The 23,019-nt window shown below is 42.4% G+C and overlaps 1 protein-coding gene across 3 annotated transcripts; it reads right to left on the bottom strand.

The window, feature by feature from the left end:
* Positions 1 to 432: 432 nt before the first annotated feature.
* On the bottom strand, positions 433 to 22,777 carry sh2b2 (SH2B adaptor protein 2). Of its 3 annotated transcripts, none has more exons than XM_026292033.2 (11): positions 22,685 to 22,777; positions 21,107 to 21,328; positions 11,952 to 12,888; positions 7,846 to 7,947; positions 7,521 to 7,612; positions 7,035 to 7,135; positions 6,735 to 6,896; positions 6,401 to 6,603; positions 5,415 to 5,589; positions 2,746 to 3,095; positions 433 to 2,418 (listed from the first exon to the last, which is right to left on the bottom strand). In XM_026292033.2, exons 3-10 carry the CDS (start codon positions 12,855 to 12,857, stop codon positions 2,761 to 2,763), a joined length of 2,076 nt encoding a protein of 691 aa, XP_026147818.1. In that variant the 5' UTR covers positions 12,858 to 12,888; positions 21,107 to 21,328; positions 22,685 to 22,777; the 3' UTR covers positions 433 to 2,418; positions 2,746 to 2,760. The 3 variants fall into 3 exon arrangements, with proteins under 3 accessions (XP_026147818.1, XP_026147829.1, XP_026147807.1); XM_026292044.2 differs by having other exon boundaries at positions 2,913 to 3,095; XM_026292022.2 differs by having other exon boundaries at positions 2,751 to 3,095; positions 22,685 to 22,776.
* Between the last annotated feature and the right edge of the window lie 242 nt (positions 22,778 to 23,019).

Raw genomic sequence — 23,019 nt, 5'->3', positions numbered from 1 at the left:
CTGTTACACGGGAGAAAACGTCAAACGTGGTAAACATCCAGGATTATGTTTTTAAACTGACCAAACTGGTCAATACAAGTCTAAAGCTTTAATCTGTGACATCTGAGTCTGCTTCACTGGCTGCCATATGTATTTATGAGTCAATACTGAACCTATAACAACTCTGTATTTGCAGAAAGGCCTTATTATGGAACATGTGCTTTATTTGATATTAAGTGAAACAAAAAGAACCACACGCATGCACGCTTCTATATATATATATATATTTATATATATGTGGTTGTCTCTCTTCATTTACAGTTTTAGCTCTACAGGGCAATGCCACATCACTTTAAATACTTTATCACCTTATGTTTGTAATATTAAAGCTGTTTAATTTTTAAGCTCTGACCCCCCCCCCCCCCCCCCCCCCCAAAAAAAAGTTTTAAAAAGTGCAATTTGTTCACATTTTATTCACAGAAATATAAAGTAGTATGTCAAGAACATCACTTTGTACAAAATTGCACAGACTCTTCAAAACTCAATCAGACAACAGAAAATTCAGCTTTAAGAAGTTTTTAAGAAAATAAAAGGGAGACATGAGCAATCTGTGATATGTGAGATGGACTGTTGCAACAGACAGGTTCCACTGAGGATGTTTCATCAATAATCAATCAATTGTACATAAATAAGACTCAATAGGAAGATGTAATTTACAATGGCTAAGGAATAAATATGTTTCAAAAATAGGATTCAAATTGGCACATGAACTGCTCCATTCCCTACTCGACCGGAATTGAAATTTCACCTCCGAAGCTGAATGGCCATGCTCGAAAAAACAGATGTTGACTCTTGATATGTTCATTCCAACTGAATCAAAGTCTTGCATATGTTTGAAATATTAGCATTATATACCTCTAAAGCTCATGTTACGTTTAATCCATACAAAAAACCTGGTGTAAAAAGGACAAATGTGTGTTGTATGGAGAGTTCTGTGCCAGTGAACCATCTTCTGCTTTCATGGCAACTGGTCCCAAACTGTGTGGCACACAATCCTCTCTGAGATGTCACTTTTACACTTAGCTTTATGTTTGCACCAAACATACAAGATATGTGTTAATCGCTGAGGTTTAGAAATGCTGGCATGTGTTACCTTTGGGGGAAGCTTGTCTGTTTCCACTTTCTATGTTAATTTAGCTGGCTGCTGAAAATATAGCTTTGTAATTATTACATAATAATAATTTTCTCATTTAAGTGAATAAGCGAATAAGCATATTTCCCATACTTTTTCTTTAAGATGATATTTTAGCTGATATTTTGTATTAGAATGAATGTTAAGGCATCAAATCTTACAGTAAGAGTAAGTAAATATTTGTGTGGTGTTATGTATTACCATTAAAAGCTGAAGCTCATTACAGTGTCAGCACAAAGTAAAGCAGCATCACATCTTTCCTTCCAAGCATGGCCATCTAACACTCTTTATGGTACTAATGGTACTGTTTCAGTTCACACAAACACGCGCACACACGTTAGGCCTGCAGGCTGCACATGCAATATGCAATACTGCAGCCATTCTAAAAAAAAAAAAAAAAAATCAAGTCCCCAGTCCCTCCGATCAATGCTGGATTTGGTGTAATATCTTCAAGGCATCACTTCAAAGTGGACTCCTACTATTTATTAACAGAATATCTAATCTACAAGTTATCAATATGAGCTTAAGTACAGAACCAGCACCATACGGAGGGACCCTGAAAACCATGTTTTAGAAACATTACTGTAGCACACCACTCATTTAAAAATATTTGCACTCTAATACGCCACCGCACATTCATACAAATAACCCAGTACGACGACAAAATGGGAGCCACCCTGCCCTGTTCGTACAGGATGCACTTGTGTTGTTAATCTTTCATTTCAACATTATGAAACTGATTTGTAACCACCTGTCTGTATGTTGCAGCCATCGATAAAACTGTGCGAACAAAATCATTTCAGTATGCAGAGATATGTGTGTTCATTATGTTTTAAGCAGAAACCAATAGTAAAAGAATGACCTGTATTTAATTTCTGGGTTGTTGTGATTATGTCAAAATGTCAGCATCATCATTCTCATCACTATGGGCAACAGTCTGCTCAAATCCACAGTAATTGTCAGGCACTAAGACCCTTTAGGCTGTACACTTTTAAGAAAAATTTCTCCAAGCTAACACTAACACACCCATGATTGCTGTACTGATGTTAGTGCAGAGACCCAGAGCAGGACTTTGTAGGGAAACCCCACAGGGACAGTGAGGATATCCGGGACAGATTCAAAAGCAGCTTTACAAACATTAATGGGATGCTCTTGGGGGCTGTGAGGGGAAGGACTGTTCCTTGCAGGGTCATTTTAAACTTTCAGTTCTTCAGTGGGATGGTGACACAGGCTCGGCTCCCAGGGAACTGTAGGTAAGGGTGAACAGGAAGTAGTCAGCAGAGGCGAATCAAAGCCATATGACTCCACTGGATGACTTCCTCCTTCTTCCTACGCCTACACTTCATTCACTGCTGGATTTTAGCTTCATCTCAGTCTCTCCTTTTCTACCCGCTCTCTAAAATCTCACCTCCATTCTCAAATGAGATTAACAGGAAATTACTTTGAAACAAAAATAAACAAAACCATGGTTTGACCCAGTAATCTGAACTGTTTTCATCACCAGAGCATCCCATTTCAACTCAACTTTCTGCATCTCTACTGCAATTTCTCCAGAAAATACATGAATACTGCACCTCACCCTAGGTCACTTAGTAGAAGGAGTACTGGTTCTCAACAGCTCGGGCCCTGCGAGTCCCATCAGAGTCATGGTAGTCCTCAGAGCCACCACTAGAGGCCTCTAGCAGGCGTTCAGAGCTGTTGCTCCGGCTCTGTAATCCTATTCCTACTCCTCCTCCAATACCTGGATCACTGCGGGAGAGTGAGGGAAGGGTAGTGGGTGAGGAGGAGGTGCTTGAGGAGAGCGGAGCATCAGGAGGGGGTCCTGTGGGCACTGTGATCCCAGGAAGATGGAGAGCAGGCTGGGCCGGATCTGTCCGGCAGCCTGCATCCCTGGGAGGGGTGAGGACTGGAGGCACTGTCACATCTGTGTCAGGAGAAGACAGAAATCCTTTTCTACTACAAGGACACATTATATTCATATAATAATAATAATAATAATATTAATAATAAGAAATATTATACACAATAAGAACAGGGTAGAAATAACACAGAAGTAAATAAAACAGCATAAAAACCCCAACTATAAATATCTATCTATAAACACAAAAATAAATAGTCTTTTTTTAATGAATTTTAACATGTGCAACAGTGCTTGGGGCTCAACAAACTATCAAAGGCTCTATCATCTTTGTGTCTAAGTCTTGGAACAATGAGAAGAAAGGCATCTGAGGATCTCAGGAGCAGGAGAGGACGTACAACAACAAAAGGTTAGAAAGTCTCTCCGGGCTTTAAAAGTAACCAGAAGAATTGTGTAATCAATTTGGAGAGGAACAGATAGCCAGTGGAAGGAAACGATAGCTAAAAATAGGAGCATGTTGACTAACATAGTGTGACTAACGATGGTAAAACCTCTTTAAAATCTAAAAGCAAGAATATCAACATAAATAATGTAGATTGATGTATGCTGCTCATATATTAATCTACATTATTATCCTTTCTCTTGGAGGGAAATAACACCATCACCACTGGGGCCAAAGACATGCCTGACCAGTGTATCAATACGACCTTTTACACTCTGAATCAAACCTTCACTCTATGTGCCTGAGTGTGCATAGGACCAGCATTTGGGAAAACAGAAGGCCTCTTTGTGACCGTTACGGTGGGTTGGGGCCGGAGTCTCAGCCTGCATGCAAAACTCCTGTGGTATAATCACTCCCTCACTCTCCTGTACAGGAGGGCATTCATCCCATGCCAGGAGAGCGGAGGGCAGGAGCAGTGTGAGCATGGAGGAGGAGCAGGGGGGGTCAGATTCACAGTGTTAGCTCCACTTCCCCCATCAAACCTCTGTTATGCATCTGCGCATCTAATATTTTAGACGTTTCTAATTACCCTCCATTATTGTTTGGTAAACAGAATAACGGCCAAGACGCTTCTTTCCTTCTTCCTACAAACTGTTTCCAGAGTCTGCTAGTCAAAAGCCTGAACACAGGCTAACAGCTGTGAAACTTTTATTTATTTATTTTTTACTACTACTATTATTTACTGGTAATACCAAGCAAGGATGCAGCAGCAACCCCCCCCCCCAGCTGCACTGAATTCAGTCAGTAAGGTTTTCTGTGAATTTATAAAACTTTGTTTGTAGAAGGAAGGATGTGTTAATCACTCTTTCACATGTGACACAGTCTTGTTTTAAATATACATTTAAGTAATAATTAGAGGTAGACTAATATATCAGCCTATATTAGCTTATTGCAGCTAGGTTGTGTCTGTTGTTGACCACAGGGAACTGACATATAGATTTTTCAGCTACTAAGTTTTCTTCCACTCTGTGTTTATGTCAAAATCTTTTCTCTTAACCCTCAGATATAAATACTGGGCTAAAAATATCCAGCATCAGACAGGCTGTAGTAATGAAAAACTGGAAAAGCACAGGTATTCTAAGAACCTGAACAATGGCTCTGTTCTGTTATCTCTGTGCTCAATGACAGTCTGACAGTGAGTCAGCCTGTACAATAAAGACATTATAACTGAAGCAGCTAAGGAAAATTCATCATTGTATTGTTTACACCCGTGCCTTCCACACCGTGACGTCGAATATCTTCAATGAAAGAGACGTGTGTTTGTATCTTTTTCAATTTTTCTAATTAGGGAAGCTGTAGCAGACAACATACTGTTCATTTGTCTTACAAATCAACAAACCTCTGTGCTTGAGGGCGTACTCACACTGGGCACGACGCGCTTCCCCTCCCCCTCTCCCCCCACTGGCCTGCACTCACACTGGGACAGAGCTGACGTTGCCACGACGCGGCTGAAGGGAAGGGAGTGTTGGTGTTCTGTGCCCAGGCACGGTCAGCGATCACACTGTGCGTATTGTGCATGAGTCCAACTGAACCGTGCTCGGGCATGGCACAGAGCACTGACACTAATCCAAAGAACTGGACTTCGGGGGTCGAACATGTACGAGCACGGTACAGACCACCTAGTATGAGTACACCCTGACATCCTGTGAGTTAATTCAGGACAGATTCAAACTTAACCGGTCTCATTAGTAAACAGATACGTTCACATTGGTTCATTTCCTGCCTTGCTCCAACAACATCTAATCAGCCAAATGGTTTGATTTCTCTAGCATTCCTGCCATAAAGCATGAATAAAGTGAGAGAAGCTATGCATGATTTTGGCTTTGTATGTGAAAAAGATAGAACATGCGTTGTCAGACGTTTGCAGTTTGTGAGTTGTGTACCTGTGGTGGAGCTTCGCTGCACTTGCACATAGGAGCGTAATGTGATGTCAGCTGAGCCTCCAGATTCAAGGGGAATTGGGTGGGCGTGGAAGTGTCTCAACATGTCAGAGACGGTGTGGAACCACAAGTGGTGGACGTGGCACTGGCCGTTCTCGTTCACCGACAAACGCAGATGCTGAGAGGTGAGAGAGAAGGAGGAGACATGGAGGCAGGAAAGTGATGGGGGAAAACATTTGTGATTCAAAGGAATGAAGGAGGCGCAGGTGTTAAAAGAGAAGGAAAGGAGGGGGAAAAAAAGACACAGAAAGTCAGAGAATTGAAGTGTGAGACACAGTGAACATCTGAAACAGACAGACCACGACAGAGGTCAGGACATTATCTAAGAGGCGTCTTGCTCATGGCAGAGCGACAAGAATGCCAAGGCTGACACCCAAGGAAGAGGAGGCAGCTGACACTTCCTCAGCACTGCTGGCTGGCAGGATGTGATGTGCAGGGATCATGTTACATAAGACAACACAAAATGAGGATATTACTGCATCTTTTCCACAGCCTGTACACTGTAGTCTGCTGTGAGCTGCAGTGGCTGCATCCCAAAATGCCAAGAGAGCAAGTCTGAGCGAATTTGACACTGCTGCAGAAAAAGACTGCAGCTGGGTAGAGAGATTCATGTATTATACTGTAGAAACATCAACTGAAAAATTCAGTACATTTGTTGTTTTTTCACTATTGGTTGACAAAATAAGCAAATATCGAAAACACATCTTTTGTCCATGTCCACTGGAGTAATTCTGACCATTTGTCTTTATTTTTGACATTTCTCAGAAACTAAATTGAATGAAAAACTATCAAAAGACAAATAATACTTTCATTTGTAATCTACACATTTAGTACACAGTAGCACCCCCATTTAGTAATAGTAATTTCCATAGTGTGTTCAACTCAATCACTTAACGTAATGCAGTTTTTGTTCTCTCTAACAGTCTCACCTTGGCTTTGCCCTGGAAGTTGAAGGTGAGGACATACTCGCCAGGCCGCGTCTCGCTCTGGCGAATCACAAACAGCCCGTGGCTCCTGGCCCCGCCTGCAAGCACCAGCTGAGCTGCACGCACGCGAGACAGTGTCCCATGGAACCATGGGTAACCTGCCAGGCTGGCATCTCCATCTGAGTCTTTAGCTCCTTCAGTGCCACCTGAGTAGAATCACACAGAAATCCACGTTGTCCATCTGGCATCGTTTGGTGCTTATTTTTGTGTTATTGGGTGCTCGCCTGCTTAGATACTGATTATCTGGAGAGGAAAAAGCAGATGTGTGTGTTCCTACCTGTGCAACTGTTGGAGCCCTGGGCCTCTGGGGACTGGAGGAAACGCTCCAAAGGCATGTGGGATGGGTGCTGTGTGAAGGGGGGTTCCCTGCATCGGACTGAGGGGGCACTGTAATGTTCTCCTGCTGTAGGACATGACCTCTCGGGAGCACGATACACTCCTGAACGTAATTATATATATATTAAGACATTCACATGGATCATCCAAAGATTGGGATGTTATGCAACATGGGGTTATGCAAAAAAACAAAACAAAACAACAACAAAAAAAAAAAAAAACAAGAGGAGTCTTCTCTCACCCTCAGAGAGCAGTTCACAGCTGCAAGAGGCCACCATGGAGCAGTCTTTGGAGGCTTGACCATGCGGACATGACGCCAGCTCAATGTCATCACCGCTGTCACTGTACACAAGCAGGCAGGTCAGGGGAACCGCAAGAACGTATACAAAGGCACACACGTGCAAACAAACATCTCAGAGTCCTAACGCACAATTCTACACACATTCTCATCCTACAAGCTTGGACACAAACAGTCCCTCTGTTTATGTGCTGAGCTGCACCAAAAACATCCACTAACCCAGGAAACTCAGGAGGAATGTTAGTGGTCCAAGCTCACCCATGTTTGTGCTCAAGCAACCTGTCAAAAACGCCACTAATTAAATGATTAATGAGCGTGTGCTAACCCTCCTTTCCCCTTCCCATCCACCCTTTTCCCTCTCTGTCCATCCCTCCAGCCATCTCTTCTCTCCATCCTCAGCCAACAGCAAATATTTATCTGGTGGTTTACCCAGGGTCTATGCAGTCCTGGATGTCAGCAACCCACGAGTTTTTCTGCAGTGAGTCGATGGTTTCCAGGATGTACTCTCCCCCGTTTTCCACCTGTAGAAATAGTCAAACACCGCGATCGCACACTGAGACCGGGGTACAAAACAGGGCAAATCCGATGTTAACTCAGCAAGCTCATGGGCTAGATCATTTTCCAACAGCCTGTTTTTATCATAACAAAGTTTTCGAGCTCCAGCTTCTAGATAGAGTTTTAGTGAAAACATTGCCATTATGCATTTCAACTAATACAAGCAGTAAATGTAGCTGCAGGTTTGGGCAGCTCCTACCTTAAGAACAAATGTGTTGTCCTTGTCGGGCATCTCTAGAGGCATGGTGGTCCTCACCTCCACGATGGCCGACAAAGGGATGCTCACTTTGGGCTTTGAGGACTGGAAATAACAAGTAAACACACACAAAAAACTTCTAATTAACTAAACTGTGATTTTATTTTACTTTCAGTAATAAGCAGGACATGAGGTCAGCATCTTTAGAAACCAAGAATAAATTCGGTTAACTTATCTTACTTAATACTGAGTAAAACACCTCTTTAAGTTTGCACTGCACCCGACCCTCGAACTTCTCCTTCACACATGGTAATTAACAAGAAACTTGCAGTAATGAGATACACCCTACACCCTCCTGTTACAAGACATGAAATAACTCATTCAAACAACAAAAAGGATGAACGGAAATTAATAGTTTATAAAAATTGTATTTCTTGCTCATTTCTCAACTTTTATTCCTACTGACTAACAAAGACAGAGTGGAATCCAAACAATGATCTTAACAGATCCAATGAGTATGTGTGTGTGTGTGTGTGTGTGTGTGTGTGTGTCAGGAGATGCAGAGTGAGGAGGAGACTGACTGACTGACTGACTGATTGACAGAGGCTTTATCAGCTGATCTGTCTGCAGTAATACTCCCCTCATCTCGATCTGCCTGTGAAGCTGGCTGCCGTCCACACCCACAATGCCTTTCTTCTGGATCAGATGTCACAACCGCTTCCTGTATTAAACCATTTGACCATTTCCTGTACCTCTTTGCTGGGGTCAGCACAAGTCCAAAGTCAGAGTTTGACTGGTGCATGTGACTTTATGTCCTAGAATTTAAATAGGAAATATATTGGTAGATAGACTTAGCTGTGAGCAAAGCGGAAGATTCCGCCTTCAGATACATCGTCTTTCTGTTTTGTCATTGTCTATTGCATCAAAATGATCAAAATCATATTTTCTCTATTTCCTCTAATAGTATTACCACTATGTTCACCTGCTAGTTGCCAGTCTCCTGTTTGGTCCCGAACAGGTAGTGTGCGGTATGTTTTTAGAGCTTTGTTTGCTGAAAACAGCAGTCTGAGGTATCTGGAAACTACACTGACAAGCTCAGTGGGGGAAGTAAAACCAAAACCAGGAGTTAAAAGATGCTATGAAGTAGCGGTAGTCAGGTGAAAATTCTCTCTCTGCGAGAGACCTCATTCACATTGGACATATTATCTTATTAAATCATAGAGATGCACACCTCAAAGCCAGCAATAGAAGAAGTACTGAGATCCTTTACTTAGGTAAAACTATAAATACTACCATGTGATAATACTCTGTTACAAGTACAAATTTTACTTAAGTACAAAGGTAATAGCCATGAAAAATCCTTTATGTATCAAAAGTAAAAGTACTCAATGGCACATTTCAGATCAATATATTCTATATTATTAGATCATATGTACTGATACATCACTTTAATGTTGTAGTTGGTTAAAGTACCTATGCCTATAATTTATAAAAGTTATAAAATAATGTAGTGCAGTAAAATCTTCCTCTGAAAATGTAATAAAGTTAAAGTATGAAGTAGAAAAAAATGGAAATGCTCAATTAAAGTACAGATACTTCAAAGTTGTACGGAAGTATAATTACTATCCACCACTGCTTAAAGTCTCAGCACATTAAGAAGCAATATTTCCCAACTCCTCAAAAAAGTAAATACTATTTCGTTGTTGTGGACGTGCGTTATCATGTTTCCATATTTTAGCAGTGTGAACTCATGACATAAGCGTTTAGCAATCACTAGCAAATACCGTTTAAGTGAGTTAAAACGTGACTGTAAGGTCAAATGTGACATTTCTCAGGCCATATTTTAAAAGGTTCTTTTCCCTTTTCTAAATACATTTAACAATCAAGTTGTCAAAACACTTTAGAGTAGCGGCTACAGGAAAAATATGTCACCAAACAGCAAATAATAAGTCAATAGCTTTAGTATTTTTAGGTATTTAAGGTGTTCTCACTAAGAGCTGTTTCTCTGATGATTACAACTACTGTTACTCTGTAGTTACTGCCTGTGACTTTGGGTTGTGTGAACCAGAGAGCGGGTCGTCTCGGGGCCTGCTGCTCTGTCATAATGCAGGCAGTGTGCTGCAGTGTGTCGTCTCTGCCACACAGAGCAGCCGGAAGATTGATGGCCCTGACGGGGACGGAGCCAGAGCCAGTCAGCCAGGAGCAGGCAGGGGTGAGATTTTATGAGTCGGGTTATGTTTCCAACATTGTCAACTGTGCACTGTTATGATATGAAGACCTGAAAAGGGACGGCAGCGATAACACAACTGTGTCCTAGTGTCCTCGGGGCAGGCCTGTGGAGATGTGTGTGTTTGTGTTTAATTAACATGTCATTACGGATGTGACCGTTGCTCTGAAAGCCTCTCTTAACCTCAGCCTTATTCGTGGCTGGTACCAGTTTTCCCATGCGTGGACATTAACACAACATAACAGATGAAACTGCTGAAGCACAATTATTAAGTTTCATGTTATATGTTCCCCTTGTGGCTCTTACTGAGTTTGGCAGAGTTTCTGAGTGAGTCACAGAACTATTTCAGTTCGTATTTTCAGTCTGTCACCGCAGTCTGTTCGCCAAAGACAAGAAACCAATCAATACGTATATTTTTTGTGCATGAAAGGGAACCGATGTGATCCCTTACCCTCACAGAAATCGATTTAAGAGCTTCCTTTCTCTCCAGCTCTCTTTACCAGCTTTACCCCACCACACACTCTTTACCCCCCCCCCCCCCCCACCCCCACCCCGAGGCCTGCCTCCCACCTGTCCTTACCCCTCTTACTCCCTCCACAGCCTCACCCCCCTCACACTCCCACTAGTCATGTTCAAAGGACAGTGGCAGATTTACACACGCTCAGCTGCACAGTCTCACGACCTTTTTAAGGTCAGTAGCACTGATCTGGAAATCCCATACAGGCAAATGTGACGTGCGCATGGTTTGACTTCGAGCAGTGTCACTTAGGGCCAGAAGGGCTGGGCTATGAGGCAGGAGTTACATCTGAGGTCCATAAAGGATTACAACTAGTGATTATTTTCGTTATTGACTAACGTACCAAGTATCATTTCAAATAATCTCTAAGCCCAGTCTTAAGTTAGACTCATCTTAATGCGTTGGAGATTAGTTTCTCTTGGGCAATATTACTTCACTATACTGCACCACAGTAAGATCAGTAAGATCTACACAGAGGTCCTCTGACTTCATTTGCCACAGGTGGACTCCTGCACACATCTCAAGGATGAATAAAGCAAACAGGATGCGCCTGACCACAAGGATGAGCACAGGAAAGAGTGTGAATACTCAGAGAGTTTAGATATTTAAGTTTTTTTCATTGTGGGTTACTAAGTATAAGTGATGAAAAAATAAAATACTATCAATTTAAATCTGAAACATAAAGTTAACTTACTTTTTTTAAGGTGACTAAAACTATAGCTATAAGAAGATGCAGAGACAGTTATTGTTTGAAGTGGTGTGTATAAGACGTTAAATCTTCTTCAGGAAGGATTGTTATAGACACATATGTAAATAAATCATTTGTTTCTGTTTCTGACAGACAGGCATGGGTACAAAGATCAGTTGTTTGATGCACAGACTGTAAATGCTATAAAGCAACTTACAGATGATAAATTTGTCAGACCATATGAATAGAAAAAAAGAAATGAAAGAGCTCAAATAGGAAGAAAATGCGTTTTTTTTTTTTTTGCCTCAAGTGTGCATTTTGTCAGTAAATAAAACATCTTTGAGTATGGCATCCTTGGGGTGTGAGAAATTAAAATGTGTATTTATGGACTATATTTTCTTGTAGTCATGCCTTATAATATATTGGTCCCACAAGTTAGTATTTCATTCTCAGATGTTACTATCTCATTCCCACACATTAGTATCACCTTCCAACGTGTTAGTGTCTTGTGGCCACTGAACACTGTTTTTTCTTAAATGGTACCTGAGAGGCTCAGTACAAAACAACTGATTAAGAGAAAAATCATTAGCTGCTGTCATGACCTACTAATTAATCAACTAATAGTGCGCTCATGTTGTTCTGTCTAAATACCCTCCATGTCTGTGTGTGTTTTGTACCTTGGGGGGTACATAGAACTCCAGCAGGAACTTCTCCCCTCCTTCTTCCCTCTTTGTCTTCCTCAGTAGCAGGCGACACTTCTGCCACTGTGCAGCACCCATACAGTTTGTGTCATCAGCCACCATGTACCTCAGCGCCCCCTCCCTTTGGATTTCCAGCATCTCGGCCTTGTGTCCCTGGGAACCCCTGGGAAGCCGTAGCTTCTGAGACCACTTTTCTCCCCCTGCAGCCTCCCCTCCTCCACCACCGTTAGTCTTCCTGGCTGCAGAGGGTGCATCGGGTTCAGGGGAGGCCCGTCGATGCCACATCTCCTTCACCCCGTCCACCACACACAGGCTCATGTTCCTCAGGGAAAAGCCCTTTTTGAAGCGAGCCTTTGGGTGACTGACTGACACATCCTCTGAGCTGCGGGACTGTCCCAAAGCAGACACCTTGTGTGTCGACTGGGGCCCTCGTGAGGCGGTGGTGCCACTACCTCCTCCATCTATGCCTCCCCCTCCGCTGTCCATACTGTCCAGGGATTCACTTGATGCCCCAGCGTCCTTGCGTCTCTGATAAAGGTCCTGACTGTAGGACAGTGGGCAACCCTGGATTCCCAGGAAAGGAACAATACTGTACTTTGGCACCGCGTGGGAGCCGTCCTCTCCCGGTGACGCCGCTTGGTTCTCCCGGGCCTGGGTCAGTGCCGCAGAGAAGCACTCCACGAAATGGTGGGCAAAGTGCTGTGAGAAGCTGGCATCAGCACCCGGGGAGTCGTAGCAAGGGTTCTCTGACAAGAAGCGCTGAAACTTGTCAGCGAAGTCTGCAGCAGAGGCTCGAGCATGGAGCTCACAGAACTCACGCCAGTCAGGCAGTGGACACGAGGAGGAGAGCTCCGGGCTACCGGGCACCAAGGCTCCGTTCATCACTGGGCCATGCCAACCCACCAAGGAGAGGCTGGAGGGAGCGAGAGAAGCAGAGCGTTAGTGTGGATACAACAAAAACATTACAGCATGTGTGTGTGTAACTCCTGGCTTTGGCTCCAACAGCCAACAAATGTGATTGTGCAAAGAATAAATGACTGAACCATTTTGTGTCTGTCATGGTTATCAATATGGTAACGGTGGATGGCACTGTGGTTTAGTGGTTAGTACTGATGCATCACAGCAAGAAGGTTCCTGGTTTGGAACCCGGCAGTGGCTTTTCTGTGTTGCTCATTTCAGATTGAAATTATTTTACTACATTTTATTATGAATATATACTGTTTTGTTTGCACAACATAAAAAGAAGATCAAATACATAAATGTCTGATAATAAACAATGTGAGTTATGGCCAAATAAACTGAATAGAGTTTTCTTAACAATGAGTCAAAGTGTATTTACCTAAAGCCATTTTGGCTTGATTTCATTCAAGATGGCAGTTAAATTAGTTTATAAGCAAAAAACAAATACCTGTATCATCTGCAAATAAAACATAAGATGTGCATTTAATAATGTAAATTTATCTCATTAATGGCTTTACCAAATTTATCCTTGTGGTACATCTGATTTAATATTAAGCTGCAGTTAATCTAATGGTGGCCAACAACATTAAATACTTTGGAAAGATAAATAAACACATATTGTGAAATCTGTTTTTTTTTTTTTAGAAATTCTTTACATAACAGCACCAGAAATTTGTCAATACCAATATCAATACTATATATATATATATCGTATCAATATCAATACGATACTGTCGGGCAGCATGGTGGATGAGTGGTTAACACTGTTGCCTCAGAGCAAGAAGGTCGTGGGTTGGACTGGTGACCTGTCCAGGGTGTACCCCTGCCTTCCACTCAAAGAGAGCTGGGATAGGCTTCAGCAGATCCCTGTGACCCTAAATAGGAATCAGTGGGTATAGATAATGGATGGATGGATGGATGGATGGATGTTATTGTCATGGGCTTGGAGCCACATTTCCTGAGGTTTACGTATACTTTCTTTAATAGGATGTTCAAATAATGTAGAGTCTATTCACTATTATTCAGTATTCACTATTTCGTCCAAAGTTTATGAAACTTTTCATTACAGGAGCTGAAAAAAACTTTAATGAATCTTGTATTTATGTAGCAGCCTAGTCTAATGCTAAATATATTGAGGTTGAAAAAACTGGTATGTAGACTATGAAGCCCATATTATTTTTTCTAATCTCCAAATTCTCCTAAAATTATTGACACCCTGACCTGAGTATGCTGAGTGGTTGATACATCCTTGTTGCCAACAGGCATGAACAACATCCTGTTTCACTGTAGCTGCAGTCCAATCTGTGACAGCGCAAGATTATTCACAGGATTATCACGTCACTACAGGTTTTCAGAGATTCGGTGTCAGAAAGAAACTACCCATAAAGCTCATGTCTCGAAGTGTGTTCTGTCAGAGCAGGTTAGCAGCAGCTTGGATTCAGTCCTACAGTATGGCTCCTCCTTATGTCCCATCCATCTCACTGGTTGTTTTTCTTAATAATGAGTATTTTTTAAGACCACAGTTGGTCCTGTCCACTCATCCCTATATTTCTCTCCTCCCCAGCATGCATGTGTGTGTGTGTGTTTGACTCAGTTAGTCAGTATGACTCAGTCCTCAGCGCTGCCTGTCCAAGTAGTGCCAAACCACATCACATCACTGATAAAACTCTTCACACTCTAGTGTGTGGTGGGGATCTAACACATTCCACCATTGTGTCAGTAGCAACATCCAAGGACAGTTTTCATCCCCCATCCCTCAGCACATCACTGACTAATACAGCATCACTGAATCTCATCAAACAATGAAACACATGTTGGTCTAATTATTGTTGTCTGTAAAGCACACAGATAAAAGGATATCGCCTGAGTGGGCAGGCTGGGCGACATACGCACGGGGATGGCCAACAAACCCCACCACCCCCAAGCTGTGAAAGCTTATTCTCAGAGCTGCTGGGCTCCTCTTGGCAGTTCGCTCACAATATGCACTCGAATGTTTGCTTTTCTGAATTTGCACTCCTGAACCAAATCGCGCGTACATTTGCACTGTGCACTGCAGAGTTTCATGGAATTTCTCCTGTGAGTAGCTTTTTTTTTTTTTTGTCATTTTCAAATGCATCAGTGTGGGTTGTCTTTTCATAAAGGATTAGCACAAAAAAAAGAAAAAAAAACTCTCCTCCGGAATTACGTGTGACACACACATTCAGCTACGAGCCAATCTCTCACTGATTCCCTCTTCTTTCACTCTCCCACAGATCCAAAGCAAACATTGTGCCAGATCAGAGCGAGGCTATGGCAAGAGTGGGTACACAGGAGTGCCAGCTCTTTGAAGGATCATCTCTTAACTCATCACGCAGAGAGAAAACTCATAGATGCTGAAACCTGGTTTCAGAATTTCAGAGGAATGCTGTGATGGATAGAGACACTAGAAAGTAAAGGCAAAGGTGGGATTAGAGAATAATAATGTAAGAAAGCAAAGGAATTGTCTCCTTTATCTGTGTGGATGTCCCAGAGGTATCCCAAATGCCAATACTGTAGCCATCAAGCGTCATTTTACTCCATTTTATTTCAAGTGGGTGGCCGTGGGTTTCTCGTTCATGTTCTTTACAAAGGCTTAATAGAGCCATTGTAATCCATTAATAACATTTGAGGCTGAATCTAACAACAGAAACCAATCAGATCTCTGGCCTATCAAGTTATATGTTTTCATTCAGTCTAAGACAGACATTAATCTGAGCCACAGGTTTTTCACACTGCTAAACTGAAACTGCTGAAGAAAGTGAGAAATTTCAAGGAATCAACCACAGTAATTTGAACGAAGCATAAACTATTTCAGGATCAGTTCTGGAAAAGAGCAGACCCACTCAACAGGACTCCTAAGTAGATTATCTACATTTATAACTATTTTATTACCAAAAAAAAAAAAAAGGAAACGGCACCAGCTCTGTTCTTACCATGGCTCATATCTCTATAAAATACTAGTATATGTTTTTATAACTATTAATGAAGTTGTTAAACCTTATGTAAAGACTGCCTTATTATAGTGTTATAAAGCTATTAAATGCATGGAGCTTTATGGAAAAATCACTTCCCACTTTAATGAATGAATCCATCACTTCATTCACCTGAAACATCCATCTGTTCATTCCTTCAAGCCACGCAAGGTTTGTAGAAGTTAAACTGCTAATCACCAAGTGTTGTTGGGATCATTATCTTCATCCCCATGTTTGTGTGTGTGTCTGTGTGTGTTTGTGTGTGTGTGTGTGTGTGTGTGTGTGTGTGTGTGTGTGTGTTGCTGCTGGTTCCAAGAAAGTCGATACCCATTCAACTATTTAAAAACCTCCACTGGGCCAACTTTCCACTCATTCAGCAGGAAACAACAGACAGTGAGGTGCATTTTGGAAACGCCTGCCCTTCCTGCAAAAATGAGGATGTGCCCCTTTCAGGAATACTGAACTGACTCTACACCACAGCCACACACACACACACACACACTCACTGAGTCGAAAATCAAGCCATGGCCCACTAAGGGAAGTGGACAGCATTAGGGTTTTCTGAGGCTCAGCAGACTGAAGCAGACCACATACAACAAAGCACACTGGGGTATAGAGATAAAATGACATAAAACTACTGGCTACTCATGGACTTATGGTTAAACCTATGGTTCTCCACTTCAAAAAGCAACCTCTGTTTGGAAATTAACAATAATACGGAACAATTTTACAATGGAGAATATGTTACACATATTCTGTTATGTGTTACAATATGATACACATATTCTCAATGTTTTCTTTTAAAATAATGAGGAAATATCGGACTGTTTATGAGACAGTCCTGAATAGTCCCCTAGAAAAGTTAGCAGAAGCATGTGTAGACTGCTATCTAACAGAGGTGGGGCAGTTAACCAGATGCACATTTGTATAACCTCAAAGTCTTTGTTCTTGTAAAACCAAAAATGCAGTTTGTAAACACTTGCATTAAAGCATGAGTCCCCTTCCTGTAGCACCCACCCACGTACTTGCTCTTAATACTAATGTACTTTTACTTAAGTAGAAATGCATTGTTGCATTGGTACTGTTACTCAAGTACAGGATAGGAGTACTTTCTTCGAGCACTGGAGGGGGGCATGTTTTTGCTCCATAGGCCAGCTGCTAAAACAATCAGTTAGTGTGTGGAGGTGCTGGAGACAAGGGGAGGGTAAAGAAAGGCAGACAGTGCAGGACGAGGGGGAGCAGAGGCACCATGTAGATACGCACATCACTACAGCTCTCCTTAAAAAAACACTGAGGGGAGTCAAGGGGAATCTAAAAATGCTCTCCATCTTCAGTCCTCAGAAGTCTTTCCCCTTCCTGTATCTCTTCCCTATCCCTAAAAATCTACCACTTCTTTGCCCCCCCTACTCCACCTCCTCCTTCTCCTGCTGCTTCTTTGCCCAGGGGAGCAGGGCTGATATCCCTGTCAGATGGCTGGAAGTTCTGTCTGTAACAGTAAACTGGGAAGGAGAGGAAAGAGGCATTGCTGTTTGGGGAGAAGCGATCAACTACAGCCTGAAAAACACATCATACAAGATCTGTTCCGAAGTGCCTCACAGGACTGACCTGTGCTGAGCCAGGAATTACATATGCATGATTAGTGCTGTGGTCTTGTGGGTAGTATAGGGCTACTGAGGAAAGGATTCTAGCCAAGCGTAACGGATGTACAAGGATTTGTGTTTTTAAAGCTGTGTGTACACATTCCTCCCCGTCCGGAGATAAACACTATACATGCAGTTGAACAGACCCCTATATCCAAACACACATCGCTGCGATCGGCATTATGCCAGCAGCACGCCCTCGGTGATTGGCTGATGAGGATGATTAGTGGATGTTGTGCTCCCACCCCAGGGAGTCTGGGCCCAGCCATGATTTCTATGATTAGCCTGCTCCACAGCAGAGCACACATCAGCTAGCAGCACACTCAGTACAGTACAGAGCTGTACATAACCAACACCTCACCTAAATCCACTCGTTACGTGATTTTATATAAAAGGTACATAACACAGTTCGATGTGGACTAATGAGAAGGTCATAAAATCATATTCTGTTAATTGTCTGTGTGAAAATTAAATGCAAAACAAGCAGAAAATAAATCTTTCTTCAAATGTTACTGCACTTTTTCTCATGAACTCAATCAAAATGTTTTTTAAAAAATTAAACACTAATTGTGACTTAGTACAAGTAACTTCCTCTTTAACAAACATCACAATGCGTGTCCTTGACTATTCCTGCAGATCACTTCCAGTCCTGTCATATTTTCTCCTGTGATTGTTCTGTACAACTATTAGTACATTTGAAATAGGTTTAAGGTAAGACTAGAGCTTCCTGTATTTAACACCGGGTGAAAATCACTATCGACTCCATCGGCAGCACAAAAGCAGGAGACAGAGATGCAGATATCAGCATGAAAAATGACGCCTGTTTTGTTTTGCCTCTCGAGCACAGGAACATAAGCAGACACCGACACCAGGAGGGAAGCCACACTGACAAAAAAAAAAAAAAAAAAAAAACTGACTCACCTGAAAAAGTCAGAAGACACAATATTACAGCAGACATCCAGGTGTATGTGTAGGTGTGTGAGTAGGTGCCAAGAAAGAAAGCGGTAAACTGTGTGAACCAGCTTTATCACTGAATAAAAAGGAAAGATCTTGGTAGTGGAAGGAAAAGCAGAGGAGATGCAGACTTGAGATAAAAAAAAATCCCAGGAGGGAGCAATCGCTATTAGAGAGGTAGGATGGGGGAATGTGGATGACGTTAGGAGAGAGAAAGAGGATGGCAGAAACAGGGGTCAGCAGTAATAGACCCCCACCTTAACCTACTTTTAGATCTATCCACTTCAGAGCAGCCGGTCAGTGACCTTTAACCTGCGCGCTGATAACCTCGACCCTCACTGATGTGACTGAGTGTTGTCTGGAGAGTTTCTATCGGTCCCAACATGACACACGACCACCAGAGAGAAGTGCTCCTGCGAGGGGTGACGTGCACACAGACATTACGAGGTAGACGGTCCCGATCCAGACGCTGATACAGGCAGCTGCATACATATATCTTTGTGTGTGGAGATGCAAACTGAGGCAACCAGTCATAAGAAACCAGATGTTACTAGAAGGTGGAGAATGGGCAGTCCTGATCCAAAAACCATAACTGCACAGAAACAATCTGACTGGTGCTCGTCAGTCTGTGTGACGCTGTAAGTAAGGGGGACTCATCACACAGATATCAAACACATTAATTGGCATATCCTCTGCCAGCAGGCTCTCTCTCTCTCTCTCTCTCGCTCTCATGGTTTCTCTTGGCAAGCAGTGACAATGTAAATATTGAGCGAGCTCAGGCATCCATATGGCAGCCAGTGATAAAGGACGGAGCGCGTGGGAGACACACATACCGCCGCTGACTCGCATTTCCTGTCTCTCACCCACCAGGTCTAACTAATTTCACAGATGACCACAGGCCTCTCACAGAGACGTACACAGGAGCAGAAACGCTGCACAACCCGTACGAGCAGCGTGTCACTTATAGAAACACATGGCTTTTTAATTTAGTGTCACTGAGTGAAGCTGATATAAACAGTCTCACAATGGTGCACCAACGCAGGGTGGAAACAACTGTATGTGCGCTATGCTTTAATCCAGATATTCAATATTTACAGTTCTTTGATCAGCTGTTATATAGCTGATTAAATTAGGCAAACATTTGAAATGAACTAGCACACCAGCTGTAAGCAGGAGTTTTCATTTTTGTTCAAATTTCCATCTAGAAAATGTAATAAAACTGACAATGTAGGTGTCCATCATAAAAGCCCAGGGTGACAGATGATGATTCTGTTGCCCAACCAGCACAAAGTTAAGATGCTCAGTTTAGTTATCACATATGACAAAGAAAAGCAATGCAAGACCAGCGTCTGTGGTGATGTTGCACTGGGTTGCGTATTATTATGAAGTGTTCTTGTTATTTTGTCCACCAGTTGCATGTACATATATGGTCTAGAGAGGGTGATGGGACATTATTTGGGACGGCAGCTAGAAGATTATGACAAAACTACATCCCTTATACAAAATTATTCAGAACAACCTCAATAGAAACTACACAATAAGACCCTCTCCTCTGTTAATTCACTATAAATTCACAGCACAGTATATGAGATGCAAATTGACCTCGAACCATGCTGGGTGAACTTTCTATAGAGGAGTATTATCAACTTATTACAGTGAAGCAAAGGACTATGGAACCTCATACTGTGTGGATGTGTTGGACTGCATTGACCTGTGACAGGTTGTTTGTCTTTAGCCTAGTCCCATTTAGTCCCATTAGATTATTATCAAACTTATTTACAGAGCAAGTGAAATAATAAGGCATTTCCTTATAACAGGTTAGCACTTCACCATGGCACAGTGATGTGAAGGCCTGTACACTATCAGGCTGGATCAGCTTATTAAGCTTCATATTAACTGACTGCCCTGTGCAGACTATTAAAAGATACATGAGAGAAAGTCAATAGCAGGCCTGGAACGGGCCTACTGCAGGCCCGGAGAGCCTATTGAAAGGCAGCAGCGCGTCGCCGTGCGGGCTGCGTACTGGACTTCATGAATGGGAATAGGCAGCAGCCTCCTGCTGAATGGCTGACAGATCCAGGTCCATAAAGGAGCCGATGAATGGGAGCCTGCGAGTTGCTGCACTGGTCCTGGATAATCTCAAACAGGCCTGTACGTCCCATCACAACAATCACACCAGGCCACTGGTGACTGACCAGACTTTACTCACTAAAGGCTATTTAATGGATTATCGAAAAGCCCTTTTACACCGCGACCCCCACCCCCCTCCCCCCTCGAGTCCAGCAAGCCTCATCCACAGTCTCTGTGCGCGGAGACCGATTACGCTCAGAAACCGACTCTTTACGCAGGATTCAGCTGCCTGTGGGGATGAACCGGGCTTAACACAGCAGCCTCCTCTCCTCCTCAGCACCTGGAGGTTTGTTGTTATCCTCAGCACAGCAAAACGCGATGCTGATTCTTTTTCTCTTCACGTCACCATCACCTACAAAAAAAGGGTCTCTGCAAAATGTCTTACATCATTAACGTCAGGATGGTCCGGACGCGCTAAATAAGAAATAAAACGCAGCAGCGCGGCAGCGGCTCTCACCTCAATGCAGGACTGGCTTCATGACGCTGGTGTCTCTGAGACGGTCCTGTTTTTTCTTTTTGGTTTTTTTGCTGTGGGGATGTTCACTCTTCAGAAATCAGACGTGGGTTATTCCCACCCCCCACACACCTTCATCTGATGTGTTTTAAAGGCGCTCACAGCCGCGCAGCTCTCCACTCATCTCTCTGCTCGACGCACTGTGCCGCTGAACCTTTGGCTCTGCTGGACACAGATCACCGACAAGTCAGACACCGACACAAAATGCCACACGTCCGGGAAAATGCTTTCACAATAAAGCACCTTGCTGCTGATCAAATGCATTTGTAGTTTCATCGAGGCTGGGAAACAAACCCGGTTAACACTGGGGCCCCAGAAACCCCTTTATTCATTATATGTCCGCAGTTACTAGTTATTCAACTTTTTCCATGTGTTCAGGTTCAGGTTTTAGGCAAAACAAAGTATATGACTAATGAATGAATATGTTGAACTGACAGTTTTTCCAGTTGGCAAAAAGGAACAGTCCAATTTGGTATTTATCGTAAAAAAACATGGATATTTCCTGTACACAAGTTTTATATATATTCAGCTGAGCAGCAGCGCACCACTAATACTAGCAATGTTCCTTAATCTTGTTTTTTTTTTTTAAATCTACATCCTGTCAGAAAAGCTTCCTAAGAAGGCTTATAATTGGAAGCTATAAAGTTCACTTTTTATCAAAGCCATTATCAGGGAACAAAATAGCTGAGCTAATGTCATTCCTTCAAGAAATAGATAAATATAATAGATAATAGATAAATAATCAGTCTTAAATCTGAATATCTGACACATACAACTGAGAAATCAACATAGCTTTAATGTTCTGGTTCCAGCCTGTGTTGATATACTGAACTGAGACTAATTTGTGGCTCAGTGTGAGATACTTCGTTTCTTGGTTCCTGAAAGTTTTAATGTCAAAGAAAACCTACCAATGTGCCAGACTGAGACAACAGAAAAAGAAAAAAAAAAGATTTTGTTGCACTGTTAAATTTTACAGTTTCTGAGAGTATTTCTAAATACATGCTGTACATGTTTGAAGCTGAAGCCTTTTATTTTGAAGGCGCACTAAAACACTGACATATTCTGTGTGTCTTCGACTGAATTGATCACAGCTTCCCTCAGTAGAGTGGGGTGGGGTGGTGGTGTTGTTGGGGGTGTTTTACTGATCTATTTTAACAGCCACCCATGACTGCCCTTAAAGGAACCACACCCTTTTATTGTTGCATTAACTCACCACTGACACAATACAAGGGGTCCTGTATGTGTGTGTGTGTCTTATTGAAGGAGTGTGCTTAAAAAAAAATAAATAAATAAATAAAGGCATTTAACCCACACACACCTCACACAGCGCATTTGAGCATGCATACATTATATAGTCCACCCTGTGGGGGCTACACACACACAAAGCAGCGGCACTGACCAGTCAACAGACCCACAGAATAGTGGAGCGGAGGCTGCAGCTGGTCCAAACACACACACACATAGTAACAGCACTGACTGACTGAATGGACCAGTCAGGCTACTTGTTATGTGTTTTCTCACCAATATTGTTCTTTCAAACTGTCTTCCAATGAAAATCTGCTCACTGGGGGCTTCTGGGAGGATGTTCACACCAGCTGGACCACACTTGATTACACGCCTCTGTATGCCTTTGGTTGCCAGACTTGGTTTGGGTGACTAGACTGATGTAGATCAAATACAGATCCATACAGTATGAGCCACACTGGAGGAATTCCTGTATAAAAAATAAACAAAATGTGCTAATCCATGTTAGCAACAGACCAATAATTTAACTGGTCTAGTAAAATATGGGTCAATTATTTAAACTACAAACTACTTCTTAGTCATTTCTATGTTTTCCTTCTAATCTCTTATAA

Source organism: Mastacembelus armatus, chromosome 13 (assembly GCF_900324485.2).
Source record: "Mastacembelus armatus chromosome 13, fMasArm1.2, whole genome shotgun sequence".
Classification (NCBI taxonomy): Eukaryota; Metazoa; Chordata; class Actinopteri; order Synbranchiformes; family Mastacembelidae; genus Mastacembelus; species Mastacembelus armatus.
This window is presented reverse-complemented; position numbering and strand designations above follow the sequence as displayed.